At 38.0% G+C, this 14,616-nt stretch overlaps 1 protein-coding gene across 1 annotated transcript in view; it reads left to right on the top strand.

Moving 5' to 3' along the window:
- LOC127214644 (contactin-3-like) overlaps positions 1 to 14,616 on the top strand; it is a 78,383-nt gene that overhangs the window by 45,009 nt on the left and 18,758 nt on the right. The window contains 1 exon segment of the mRNA XM_051174976.1: positions 263 to 378. Coding sequence (XP_051030933.1) covers positions 263 to 378 — 116 coding nt within the window.

Genomic DNA, 14,616 nt, shown 5'->3' with positions numbered 1-14,616 from the left:
GTTTTCATTGTTATTATTTAAAGAGTTTTAACCAGATATGGTGGTACATTCTGACAGTTGCTGCCCCTAGAATCAAGGCAGTATGATTTTGGGAGTTCTAGACCAGCCTAGACCACATGAAAAGTGCCAGACCAGTTAGGACTACATTCTAATGCCCTGCCTCAGAAATTTAAATTGAAAAATTTTAAATTTAGGATGTCAGATGATTTTTCAATTCAATGGCCAACATTATCATTGTATTCCAATTTCTGTTTCTGAATAGAACCTACAGTAGCCCCATCCCATATCTCTGCCCAAAGCCTGTCTTCCTCAGAAATTGAAGTTTCATGGAACACAATTCCCTGGAAGTTGAGCAATGGACATTTACTTGGCTATGAGGTAAATTATTTAGAATGAATGCTTATTTGCATGTTGCTACACTGTGTTTCATTTCAAATTATTAACATTAACATCTTAGACAAATATTTTCTTACTGGCAGGCACATTGTCCCATCTGATTATTTAACTCAGCCCTGTAGTGGAGAAGGTTCATAAAATAAATATGAAGGAAATTCATGTAATCTAAATCTTCTATGTGGATTTTCTAAAATAGTAAGAATGAGATTGAACCAAAGTAGCAAGTGTATATATCATCTTGAGAGCATATTCCCTAGTTTTTTTTTTGTTGTTGTTGTTTTGTTTTGTTTGCCTATTTTCTTGGTGTCCTTGTGGCTCTGTGATATTCTCTTCCAGTCTCTAGCATATTTAGCTATCTGTGACATGACTCTAAATTGCAGTGATCTGTGTATTTGGTGAAATAAGAAGAAATATTTAAAGAGAGGTATCTTTAGACCAAATAAAATGAAAATCATAATAAGTCTTTAAGACAACAAATGTTTGAGTAGAAAAGGACATGCCACTTTGATAGGGTCTACAAGTTTAGGACAGCTTAATAAAGAAATTAAAGGGAAAGTAAATAGACATGGAAAGAGTATAAACATTTCCCACTGAGATTGAATGGTGTAGACATCACTAAAGGGGATCCATCAGAATAGGATGACTTCAGGATGGCCTAGAAGGGGTATCTCACACATGGTGCTGAATGATAAAATGATCCAATGTTTAGTAAAGTGCAGTGGTAATGCCAATGTTAAGATTTACTAAACAACAAAATTATTGGAATGATAATTGTGATTTCAGCTTTACCAACATTTATCTTCATAGGAACCTCCCTATTTTACTTAGGTTTTCTATTGCTGTAATAAAACACTATGTCCCAAAGCAACTTATGAAGGAAAGAGTTTATTTCACCTTATAAGTCTCGGTCCACACTCTGTCATTGATGGAAGTCAGAACAGGAACCAGGAAGCAGGAACAAAAGCATAAGCCATGGAAGATTGTTACTTCTTGGCTATCTTCCCATTGCTTCTAAGCTTATATAATTCACCACAACATGAAGAAGGGATGACATCTCCCACAGTGGTCTTGGCCCTCCCATATTAATCATTAGTAGAGAAAATGTCCTACAGATTTTCCTAAGGCAATATGATGGAGATATTTTATCACTTGAGGTTCCTCTTCTCTGACAACTCTAGTTTGTGTCAAGTTGACAACAAAACAAAACAACCAGCACACTGCCTCTTGGAGCAACCAGGCAATTTGGACAGGCTTACATGGGCATGCTAGCTTAACACAACTGTTAAGCTTAACACATCTTTTACTTTTCAGTGCAACCACAGGTTTATGTTCCAGGATGGCAACTGGTCTATAAAAATTCCATCAAAATCAATGGGGTTTTTATTTGACATATTTAAGTAAGTAGGATAGACATTATACCCCTCAAGGTACAGTGTCATTTTCATAACTTACTTCATATTTTGCAAGTTAACTCTACAGGCATGCCGCTCAGAGCTGGTAAGGTGAGAGGGAACAAATATACGCCTGTGTTACACTGAAGGATAAAGCAAGCAAGAACTTATAGAACTTTAAAAAGAACAAATAGAAGAACCTTGAGATTCTTTTCCACTTTACCCATCTTCTCATTAAAGTTTCTTTGTATTTGATAAGCTCTGAGTGTTTCCATCCCTTGTAAGCAAACAAAGCTTGAGTTAAATAAATATTAACAAGTGAATTAGAGAAAGGACAGGCAGAAGAGCAGTGATGCTCATGTGTAGGCTGTGGGCCAGTTTCCCAGAATTACCAGGAGTTCAGTAAACATGAGCTCTGCAAACTCTCCTTAAAAGCACTGGATGAAAACATGTAGGAAATGTACACGTTTTAGTAAGTATTAGCAAGGGGAGAGCTTTTCTGTTTAAGCCTTTGAAGAATGTGTTTTGATAGAGAGAGACCAAATCAGAAAAAAAAAGAGAGAGAGATTCTTGTTTAATAAGGAAAGGGAGGTGGAGGGTAAAGAGTGTGAAACACAATAAAAATACAGCAGGGACATGACCAGCCTCTGAAAGGGGGCCAGATAGAGTAGAATGTGAGAATCCAAGCTTCTGGGTTTGGAAGTGGATGTATGCAGTGGTCCCTCAAAGGTTAGAGGGCTGATTGTGACAATGACAGTGAGGCTATGTGGGCTGCAAGTAAGAGCACGGCTGGAAAACAATGGAGGTAAAGCCAGTCCCTGCAGTATGGACAGTTTCATAAGCTTTGTGTTTTCAGGAAGTTAAACAAGCTAACATGTGGAAGCTATTTTTTTTTTTTATAACATATGGCTCTTGAAAATAAAAAGCCTGTTGGGAACTAGGTCTAAGGAGACTATTTAAGATGTTTATTTGCCAATTTTGTCCCAGTAAATGTTCTCAAGCAGATACTGAGTCCTAAGCTTTATTCTTTAAAGAGAGCTTGAAGAAACCCAGGAAGAATGGAGTCACCTGGTCTGATAACTACTTGCCTTCCCAGCATTCTTTCTATTGTGTAAGAAATGTCAGGTAGATGATTCTGTGTGTCTTGTAAGATGCTGAGAAAGAAATTATGGACAATTTTGGATCTTTATGGAATACATTTCTTTTAAATTCCCAAGCAGAGCTTGAGTTAGTTCATGGCAAGACCACAGAAGGGAGCAGCTGTGCTAAGGCATTCGGTACTGATTTCTCATTCACCTAGAATAGCCCCACACTGCTGCAACTAAAGTGATAAGATCAAATGTTAGAAAAACTGACCAGTCCCAGCTTTCATCCTCAGAGTGTGGGTTGTTGGAAACTGTTAGCACAGGACATTTCCATGGTGTGTGTGTGTGTGTGTGTGTGTGTGTGTGTGCGTGCATGACTCTGACTGTCATCGTGATTGTGATTGTAGAGGCCTAAAGATGATGTTGGGTGTCTTCCTCTGTTTCTTTGCACCTTCTATTTTTGAAATGGGATCTCTCACCGAACCTATAGTTTATCTATTCAGAAAGACTAGCTGACCAGTAAGCTCCAGGTATTCACGTGTTTATGCCTCACTATCATGGGAGTTTAATCATACAACAATTATGAACTGGAGAAATGACAGCCAGCAGAGCTGCACTGGCTTTTTGCATTGGATTCTGGGGACTGAACTATGTAGGACACATGAGCTGTGCATTGACTGTGCTGTGTCCTCAGCCCTGATTTTCTAATATATAAATTTAGCTGTTGAAGAGTCATTCAGAAAAAGAATTGAAAATCTATTGGAAATAGATTTCATGTCAGAGAAAGTATGTGAGCATGTGGTTGACAGAAAATCAAAGATCCCTAGTGGAAAACACCACAGCCTCTAATAGAGGTTATAGCATTTTCATGCAGTTAGATCTTCCTGGGTGAGAGGATAGGCCCCATATAAAACAGAGAACTTCCCTTAGTTGCTTGTTCCTGTTTTCCAGAGATGATTACATTAATGCAGTTTAGACATTTCTGTTTTGGGAATGAGTTTCAGCACTTCCATAAAGCTCTCTGAGGGTCACTTTAAATAGAGATATACTAGCCAATAACTCACAGGCTTATTTGAGAATTAAATGAAAGGAAGATCCTTATTCATCCTTAATACATGGGAAAGTGCTTAGTCTTACTGCAACTTGATATGGCACATTTTCTTGTTTTCTTGATACTCGTGGGAGACCTGCCCTTTCCTGAACAGAAATGGTGGGGGAGTGGATTGGAAGAGTGGGGATGTAGGTGGTGGTGGTGGGAAGAAGGGACTGGGAGGAGAGGAGGGAGGGGAAACTGTGGCCAGGATGTGAAATAAATACATTTACTTCTTAAAAAGAAAGAAGACTTACAGCTTCCAATTTCTGTTTTAAATGTTGGCCTTTGAATTCAAATTTCACTGAAAAAAAGGAAATAAAATAAGTCTACTGTGTGAATAGAGTGTGTGACCCCAGAGCTGTCTTTCTTACTGGTAGGGCAGGGGGCAAGGGTTTACAAGAACAGTGATAATGAGACTTCATATATAAACTTTTGAGTTGAGATGTATTTACATTTTACCTCTTTGGGCCAACATAATAAACAGGATCTTCAAACGTAGCACACACAGTGTGTGCAAAAGATGATATGATTGAAAATATATTCTACAAGTGTGTGTTATGCATAAAGAAAAAGAAAATGAGCTAAGAGATTCATGAACTGGTGGGGGAAATGTTAAGAATTCACTTATGTAATTCTAACATGATAAAAATATACCTTCTTAGTTTCAGCAATTATTTCAAAATTAACCTGGAAGTATAAATGACTTAGCAGAGTAATTAATTATCAGTCATGTGGCTGAGTTTGTGGGTTGCAGTTTTCCAAGTTTGACTTTGAACTTGTTAATACCTCCTGCCTCTTTCTCATATCAGTGAGGGTTGATCACAGCCCATGTGGCAAGCTGTGCACACATTGTTATTAGCATCAAGACTAACTTTCTTTTTGATTTGACCAAGCATTAGTTGAGAAGCTCATTTCCCTGGGCTCCAATTACTTTATCTGCATAGCAGTTATACCTGGGCTCATGTCCTTCCTGGTGCCCTTTGGAATACCAACAAGAGAGATAGACATCATCAAGAAGAGGCAGAAGTCTATAGGTATATGGAGATTGGGTGCTTGAAGAAGAGATCACACAGTTCTTACATGATATAAACTGATAACGTCTCCTCCTCCTCTTCCTTCTCTTCCTTCTCCTCCTTCTTCTTATCCTTCTTCATCCTCCTCCTCTTCATCACCTCCTTCCTTCCTCTTCTTTCAAACATTTTAATTTGTAAAAAGAATACTTTGACAATACCATACATGTATATAATGCATGCTGATTACTCTCACCTCCATCACTTTTTAATCTCCCACCCCATGAACCACATCCTCCTGCATATAAATACCTTTTCCATATCATATCTGCTTTCTTTTGCGACCTACTGAGTTTAACCAGGGCCATCTGTGTGAGCATGAGCATCAACTATTCATTGCAGCCTGGTGGGCTAGCAATGAGGACTATCACTCCAGAGAAGAGTTAAGAGAGGGGTAAAGGGGATTCTAAGAAGATGCAGAAATCCTGGCTATAGTCTGTAAGGCTGCTTGGTCCAGCTGTTTTGAATGTAGAATCACCTGGTACTCTGTTTTAGGTGGTCTGGCTTGATCAAACCACATTAGTCTGGAAGGAATCCACAGCTTTTCATTTTCTGTGGAAACAAAAGTAGAAATCCTTTTCCCCAGTAACTTGTCCTTGAACTTAAATTTTGGAGTCAAAGCATTTTTTTTTATTTAATTTATTATTTTACATGTCAATCCCAATTCCCTCTCCCTCCCTCCCTCACTTCGTCCCTCCCTCCCTCTTTCCCTCCCTCCTTCCCTTCTTTCCTTCCTTTTACCCTCTCTGCCCTCTCACCTGCACTCCAACCACCCTCCCCTATGACAGCGCCCCTTACCAGCAGGAAGTTGTTTGGAAAGAACAACACCCAAATTCCCAAATATTGTCTATAAATGTTTGTATTCATTTAAATGGACTTGGTTATATAATATAATATATATATATATATATATATATATATATTAAAAGGATAAAAAAAAAAGAGCGTGGTAAGGGACACATGTGTAGCCTTATTCATGACTGACTATTGATAACAAGCCTAGTCTTGTGAAAGCCCATTATAGATAACTCCAGCACTGGTCCATGGTTAAAATGGTTGTCTTAAGGGCTGTGCACTGTACACTGGCATATTCTTTGGAACTTGAGCAAGCATGAGTCTCTGTATTCACCATGATCCACTGCAAAGAACAATTTCTCTGATCAAGGCTGAAAGTAGTATTTTCCTGTGTGTGTGTGTGTGGGGGGGTGTATAAGATAATCTACTAGAGCATGGATAACCTCATTCAAGTGCCACACCCTGACAATTGACTCTCTATCAGTCAACAGCTCTCAATTACCAAAGCTCCTCAGCTAGGGTAGAGGCATCACAAGCCCCATCCACTGCACTGAATTTCTGTAGGTCTTGTACATCCAGTCACAGCTGCTGTCAGTTCATACCATTTACAATAACTTATTGTGTGTGTGTGTGTGTGTGTGTGTGTGTGTGTGTGTGTGTGTGTGTGTGTAGAACTAGAAGAACAATTCTTATAGTAGAGAGAAATGATAAGCAAATACCAATTACTCTGGTTTGAGCAATGAATGTACCAATGTATGAAGTATACAAACACTAAAATACCACACTTTGTGTCATTAATTTTGCCTTAGTATCTCTTCCTATTGCTATGATATAATACCTCAACCAAAACAACTCAGGGAGAAAGGGTTTGTTTCAGCTCAGAGTTGTAGGTTCTAGTCCAACCTGGCAAGGAAACCATAGCAGCTAGCCACATTATGTCCGCAGTAAGGAGCAGAGAGCATTGTGTTTCTGCTCAGTATTCCTTCCCATTTATTCATTCTAGAACCCTAGACAGGGAATGGTGCCACCCATAGTTGGGTAGGTCTTCCTCCTTAATTTAAATGCCATCATGATAATCCCCCTAGAGGCCTTTCTGCCATATAATTATATATTCTGTCAAATTAATAATCTACATTAACCATCACACAAGTATGTATAATTCCTACATGTTAATTTAAAAGAAATGTAAACCCACTAATTTTTCTCAGTGTGTGAAATAAACCTATACATATGAACTAGCTAAACATGGCATATTTAGGGAGAACCTGATAGACTTTTTTAAGGTTAACAGAGGAATACACCATAAAAGAATGCCTTACTATGACTCCTTGATGTCTTCATCCAGCCCTCTGTTCTAAACAACTGTGCAGAGTGTATTTAGTGCCTAACATTTCATTAAATATTTGAGTACCTTCTCTGAGAGAATGGAAGCAAAGTCATATGACTTTATGCTCATTCCTTGTTACTGAGCAAAGAATTCACATACTCAACTGAACCTAGGAAATTGGATGCAGACCACTGAGACATATTTATATAATGCAATCTAGGCAAACTTCATTTAGTAGGTGCAGATTTTAGAGAGGGAGGAAGACTGTTCTGTGGTAGAGGCTTGTAAGAGTATGATTTTTCTGCCTGCCGCTCGTTCTTGTCCTGCTGCTGCGCTGCCAGCCCCAAATAACACACAGAGACTCTGTATTAGATATAATTCTGTTGGCCCTGTTACTTGTTTCTTATCAGCTAGCTCTGCCTTAATTATTAACCCATTTCTGCTGATCTATGTATTTCTCTTACCGGGGAGCCGGTGGCATACTGCTTTCTCCAGACTCTCCATCTTGACTCCTCCTTACTACTTCCTATTTCCTCCTTGTCTCCTAGTCCCTCCTATCTTCCTTTCCTATTGGCCAACAGTGCTTTATTATTAACCAGTATGAGAAACATATACAGAATGACATCTCCCATCATCTCCTCTTTTCTGTCTAAATAAAAAGAAGGGTTTTAACCTTAACATAGCAAAATATATCACATAACAGTTATCAAATAAGAATCACAGTTAACACTATTTAGTCCATTAACATTTAGCAAGATTTGAAGAAAATATTCCATCATCTATCATATCTTTGTGTGTCTAAAGTCTAAGTAACTTATCTTTAATACTAAGGAAAACTGTAACCATAACTCTCTGTCTTCAAGTCCCTCAAAGACCACAGAAGGATAGTATAAACTCTAGAAATGACAGGGACAACTCACTGCCTGGTCACCCGAAGTTCTTTTGTAATCTTCCATCTTCAGCCCATAGGCCATAGTGTGTCTGGCAGACTCTTCAGCAACACAGGAAACTTTAAACTGTCTTCTTGTATTGGCAGTTTGTCAGTCACTTTTCTCTGTGTCCTGCATACTGTCTCGAAGACTCTTCCATGAAGCAGGATCTCTGTAGCAATGTCCATCTTGAATCAGCAGTCACTTTTCTGTGGGTCCTGCATGTCCAGTATATACAGCATAAAGTCAAACAGTCCAGACAAGAGCAGTATCTTGTCCAAATGGCTAGTCTTGCCATATTGGAAGTAAACTCCATAATGAGTTTCTTCAATGTCCATCTTCATCTTCCTTTCTGACGCAGGTGGTGTTGCCAGGAACAATTATGTCTCATTGTCAAGAAAAACCCTAAACCATTTTAAATGCCATATTCTGTAGGTCTTTGAAAGATTTGAAGAATATCTATCTATCTCAAATACATCTGCATATCTAGAAAACCTAACTCACCTAGCTATGTTTTGACTATTATAGGTAACTATCTAAAATCTGTACTAAATTATACATTACATTTTTAAATGAGCTATATAAACACAATACATAAACAAGAAGAGAAATATACATATACAACATTGACCTTAAATTGTATCAATAAATGAAAATCCATTCCAAAACAAAGTATTCATATCTATACCATAATTCCCTTTTTACCTTTAAAAAGAATATTGGTTGTGATCATTATCCATTTATAACCAAGTCCATTTAAATGAAACCAAACATTTATAAACAATATTTGGGAATTTGGGCGTCGTTCTTTCCAAACTACTTCCTGCTGACAGGGGGCGCTGTCATGGGGGATCCTGAGAAGATGTAGAAATCCTGGCTGTAGTCTGCAAGACTGCCTTGTCCAAGCTGTTTTGAATGTTGGATCACCAGCGACTCTGTTTCAGGGGGTCTGGCTTGCTCAAACCACATTAGTCTGGAAGGAATCCATAGCTTTTTATTTTCTGTGGAAACAAAAATAGAAATCCTTTTCCCCAGTAACTTGTCCTTGAACTTAAATTTTGGAGTCAAAGCATTTTCAAAATATATACATTGAATTAATTCAGCAGCATTTGTTTTAACAGTTGTTATTTCCTCAGCAGTCAAACAATACAAAGACAATATAATACCGTACAGTATACAAATTTTCTCCATCTGTGGCTTTTTATTATTCTGTTTCTTTTCTATTTTTTGAGACAGGGTTTCTCCTTGTAACTCTTATCTGTCCTGGAATTTACTCTGCATACCAGGTTTACTTTGCAAATCACAGAGATCTGCTTGCCTCTGTCTCCTGAGTGCTGGGATTAAAGGCGTGTGCTACAACACCCAGTTCCTCTTTGTCTCTTTAAAACCATTTTTTTTTTCATGTCTACGTATATTTTAAAACACACTGTAAACCTTTAGAGGTTTTTCTTAATATGAATCTGTCTTTACTGTAAATCTTTATCTTCGTCTGGCCATGAGTCTTTATCTGTTAAACAACAACATTGTTAAAATGAAAGTCTTTGTTTCTGCCGCGGTTTACCAAAGATGGTGGCGGGTACTTTTACAGCCAGCACTGAAAGCTGCGCTCACTGCCTTGATCTGCATGCTGCCGGCTTGGAGATGTGGTCACTGCCATTGCCATCTCTCATACACACCAATAAATTGTTAGCAGAGTTATTTAAAAGCTGTGCGGTCCCCCCCCCCCCCCCCGCTTATTCAAAGTAAGGAATCTTCCCTTAAAGGAGCCGCGCGAATATCTGCTTGTCTCTAGCAAAGCAGAGTTCAACTGAGAAAAATGCTGCTACCAAGAAACCTTGCTTGTCTCTGTTCTTTTGTTTCTAAAACCTGTTTTTAAGCTTTTGTTAAATTTTAAGTGGAAGTTCTTATTAACCACGTGGGCGCCATTTGTAAGGAGTTCGGTTTTTCTGCCCACCGCCTGGTATTGTCCCGCTGCCGCGCCAGCCCCAAATAACACAGAGACTCTGTATTTGATACAATACTGTTGGCCCAGTTACTTGTTTCTTATCGGCTAGCTCTGCCTTTAATTATTAACCCATTTCTGTTGATCTATGTATTTCCACGTGGCCTCCTTACCGGGGAGTGGGGCAGGCATCTGGTCTCCCCAGTCTCTCCATCTTGACTCCTCCTTACTACTTCCTATTTCCTCCTTGTCTCCTAGTCCCTCCTATCTTCCTTTCCTATTGGCCAACAGTGCTTTATTATTAACCAGTATGAGAAACATATACAGAATGACATCTCCCATCAGAGGCTCTTGCAGTGCCCCTTGACAGGAGTGGAAAGGAATAGGGATCTTGTGCAGGCTTGGCTTTCAGCCATGTAACTGTACGCACAGGTCTTGCTTCCCATGTAGACTGTGGTTTTGCTAGACACCCTGTCCAAATGATGTCCAATGAAATGACAGCAGGAAACGAGCCAGATTGATGTGTGATGTTGTTCCACATGACTCTCCTAGGGCCAAGAACAGATTGGCCATGAGTAAAAGATAAATGTGGACTTGTTTTCCTAAAATATATCAATGCATTTTTTTCATGCCTTCTGTTTATTTCAGTGTGCTCAGTGTAACAGCTATGTTAAAATGCCCATCCTTTTGAAAATCTCTAAGCATGCACATAACCACTTTCATCTGTTTAAAAAAGTGTTCTTGATTTAATACCTGTTCTTTAGTGGCTAAGCAAAGGCACCATTTTTCAGTACAGCATCTTTATGTACTGCATTTCAGTTATAGCTAAATTAACTGAAATCTCTGCTGTGGTGATAATAAAGAGGCCTCACAGCAGGAGTATTACTTTGGGGGTAGCTAAATTATTTGCAGGAATAGAGATAACATTCTTAATCCTGACATTCTTCCAGTTTGTTTCTGTTTATTTACCCGGATTAAATTGTATTGACTGGCAAAATGGTTTTATGATTCAAAAGGAAAGAAAAGAAAACTTGCATTATCTCATCAGCAAATTAAAGCAATACAGTTTCATAGATACTCAGACAGTTGGAATTTAATACTCAGCTTGGTGAAGGAAAGAGGGGACTATTCTTCAATGGTGTTGATCCAGGTTACCTCACAATTCAACCATGTTTTGTTCCAAGGTTCTAGAGAAATTCTAAAACCATGGATAAGTTTCTTTTATAAATGATACACATGAAAGATTACCAATAGCTAATAATAAAAGAAACACATATGACAGTTATACAAATGCCCTCTCTCTTCCATAAAATATCTTATTCTACAGAAGTTGTAAGAAACTTGTGATCCACTGAGGTTAACCAACAATGTAGGAAATGAGACTGTGTTAAAGGAGGGTACTTGCTCAGTAATAGAGCTCTGAGAATAAATAAATCATTTCCTATGGTGTGAAACTGCCCTTAGCAATGAAGTACATGCACACGTGCACAAACACACACACACACACACACACACACACACACACACACACACTGCTTCCTCTCCAGATAACTAGGGAGCAATGGCTCACTACCATTACAGAGGCAAACCAGCAGACCTACAAGGTGTCCAGCTGTGTACAGTAGCTAAGAAGCACAGCTGACCCCTCATCACCTCCTTTCATATGATTTCCCGTGTTATTTTCCCCACAGTAAACTCTATGTGAATTTATAAGATGAAGGTGACTTCATCCATCAAGCTCTGTAACATCACATTCATGTGCCTTTGAATGTTGATTTCTTTTCCCAGTCCCTTTTTCAGGACTCCAGTTAGTTCTAAATAGCCAATCTTCCATGTCTCAGATCTTCACTTTCATAATGATTTTTGTTCCTCTGGACCATGATCTGGATTCCACCGTGCTTCTTTATCTCCATTATTATCAATGGTTTTATTTTCTAATAATTTTTCTTTTCAATTCTGCCTGCTGCTTTTCAAATTTAGCTGACTTTATTTTTATTCTTGCATAATGAATTTATCCCTTTTGCCATACACTTGGATATTGTAAAGATGATGACTTTTTAGTCTACTTTAGCAGGCTAGTAGCTACTATCCCACCTGTGACTCTTGGTACAATTAGTCATTTACAACACTTGAATTTCTGCTTTTATTTTTTTTTAATAGAACCTTCCTTCCTGGTCTCCCAACTTCATAGCAATTCTTTTTTGGCACACATTTTCAAAGTGTTTCCCTTACTGTAGACACTTTTCTCTTCACATCTCCTTGTTGAAGCAGCGCCTTTAAACCTTACGTTAGCAAGAAGATATTATATTCTCTCAGTGGGAATGCTGACACTATTTGAATCTTGAACATTTCCCAAGGAAAATGGATTAATGCAGAATTATTTAGCAGCTGGGCCTGCTGACACAGCTGACTCGGGGAGCTGACTTAGGAGGATTACTAGTTCGAGGCCATCCTGGATTGCACAGTGAGCTGACATTGAGGACATAAAGGTAGGAAAACTGGCCCTGCCCCTTGCTCCTGGCTGTAAGGGGTGAACTATCAAGGAGATCTCACTGTGGTGGTTTCGGCCTCTTTTTAGTTTTAATTTTCAGAGTCTCATTAAGTCAGCTCTCCCACACCTATACCTTCAGGGCTAAACTCTACTGTGTTACCCAGGAAGGAGCAGGGGGCACTCTCCCGAATGGTGAAGACAGGGCAGCAATAGTGGGCTAACCAACCCTACAACTACCCAGACCCAGAACCAGGGTTATGAGTTGACCCATCCCAATATCCACCCCATCTGTACTCTGCTGGAGCACATGAAGGGTCTGATGCTACACACCTAATGCAGGATCTCCATGATGCAGGGAAACAGCAGGATAAGCAACAGGAGTCCCAGTGAGGGCACAGCATCAATAGTGAAACAGAAACCAGATGCCTCAAACCAGACCAATGACTTTTTGAAGTGAACACTTGTACATAAAAATAAATGGATAAAAAAACCTGTTTTTGAAATTAGGGGATCCAAAATGATCTGACATTGTACTGCATATGTAATTTTGAGGAAATACAGAAATAAAATATAAAATAATAATTTTGCCTATAGAAAAAAAAAAAGATATATGGATAAAGATGGTTACTGTGTGACTCACAGTGCCACACTACAGCTTCCATGACAAGATTGTTTTCATTTTTTATTTTTGTTAAATTTTATTTATGTATTTATTTTGGTGGATGGTTACAAGAACAGAGGGTGGAAGAAGGGCCAGGAAATGAATGGGATGGGGATGCATGATGAAACAGATGCAAAGAATAAATAAAAATAAAGTTAAAAAAGGGTCCAAAAATAAATATAGCTTAGGTAGATCCCTTATATGTACAATACCCTTAGTTCTAATCCCTAGCTCTACAACAAACAACCAATGAAAAATGCATTTTTATGAAAAATATTATAGAACATATTAGAGTACTTACAGAAAAATTGCTTATAAGAAATTTCCAACTCCTTTTATTTTTAGACTCTGGTTATTTTTATTTTTATTCACCTCTTTACAGCTATCTAAGAAAATTGTCACTCTTCATTGACTAGTATTATGTCCAACGTTAGCATACATTTTCTCTGTGTCTAAATGTTTCTAATACTTATCATCAACTACAATCTAAAAATAAATCCCTCCAATCCTCAGAGATGAGTTATAGTACTTTAACATGTATTGTTCACAAGAACTTTCAAGCACTCTCTATAAATTGGTTTATAAAAGTAGACTTCACGTGCCAATTGTGAATTATTTTTACTTCTTCTTTACATCAGTCTCCCAAGGCATATTTTTTAGGCAGCTTACACTGAATTAATTTGATATCTCAAAAACTATGACTCATGAATTAGAAACTAACAAGAAACCAGAAGTTAAACAGGATCTTGATTGAGTTACCAAATCTCTCTATCCCTCTCCTGCATCATGTGTTAAGTGATAATTATTATAACATAGATTTATGTGACACATTCCCCAACCTGTGTTATATCCAAGGCCACAAAACTTTCCGGCTGACTATAACATTTTGTTATGATTATTGATTAGATGTCGTTCCTAGAAAATAGCTAGATAGTGTCCTCCAGGCAGGTGATCTATACTTCACAGTGTATATATAGTGTTCAGTATTGGTGTTATAAGATTTATAAAAGATGTTGGTGTCTGTTAACACTTTGCTTATCAGTGACTTTATAAAGAAAATCATATTTAGCTCATTTCTAAAGATTTGGATTCAGATACCCGGGCTGAGGTTCTCTCGAAAATGCACAAAAATAGCATCAAAACAGCACATATATGGGTAGAAGGGCCTCATAACATGGTGAGAAAGAGAATGCTGAACTGTTTATTTTGTTAATTTAGGAATATTATTGTAAAAACATGAGATTTCAATTGTGCTATTATTTTTAAGGAATAAATTTATAGATGTTCATTTGAAAAAATATAGTAATATAGTAATTTCTGATATCTTTTTATTCAGAGGGCTAAAAGCAATATACTATCTAACTAGTCAGCATGATTTGTTTGATCTACAGAGTATTGTATAGTGAATTTCAAAACTGAGCAAATATTACTCAATA

Source organism: Phodopus roborovskii, unplaced genomic scaffold, assembly GCF_943737965.1.
Source record: "Phodopus roborovskii unplaced genomic scaffold, PHOROB, whole genome shotgun sequence".
Lineage (NCBI taxonomy): Eukaryota > Metazoa > Chordata > Mammalia > Rodentia > Cricetidae > Phodopus > Phodopus roborovskii.
The sequence above is the reverse complement of the archived record's forward strand: the minus strand, read 5'-3'. Positions and strand labels throughout refer to the sequence as shown.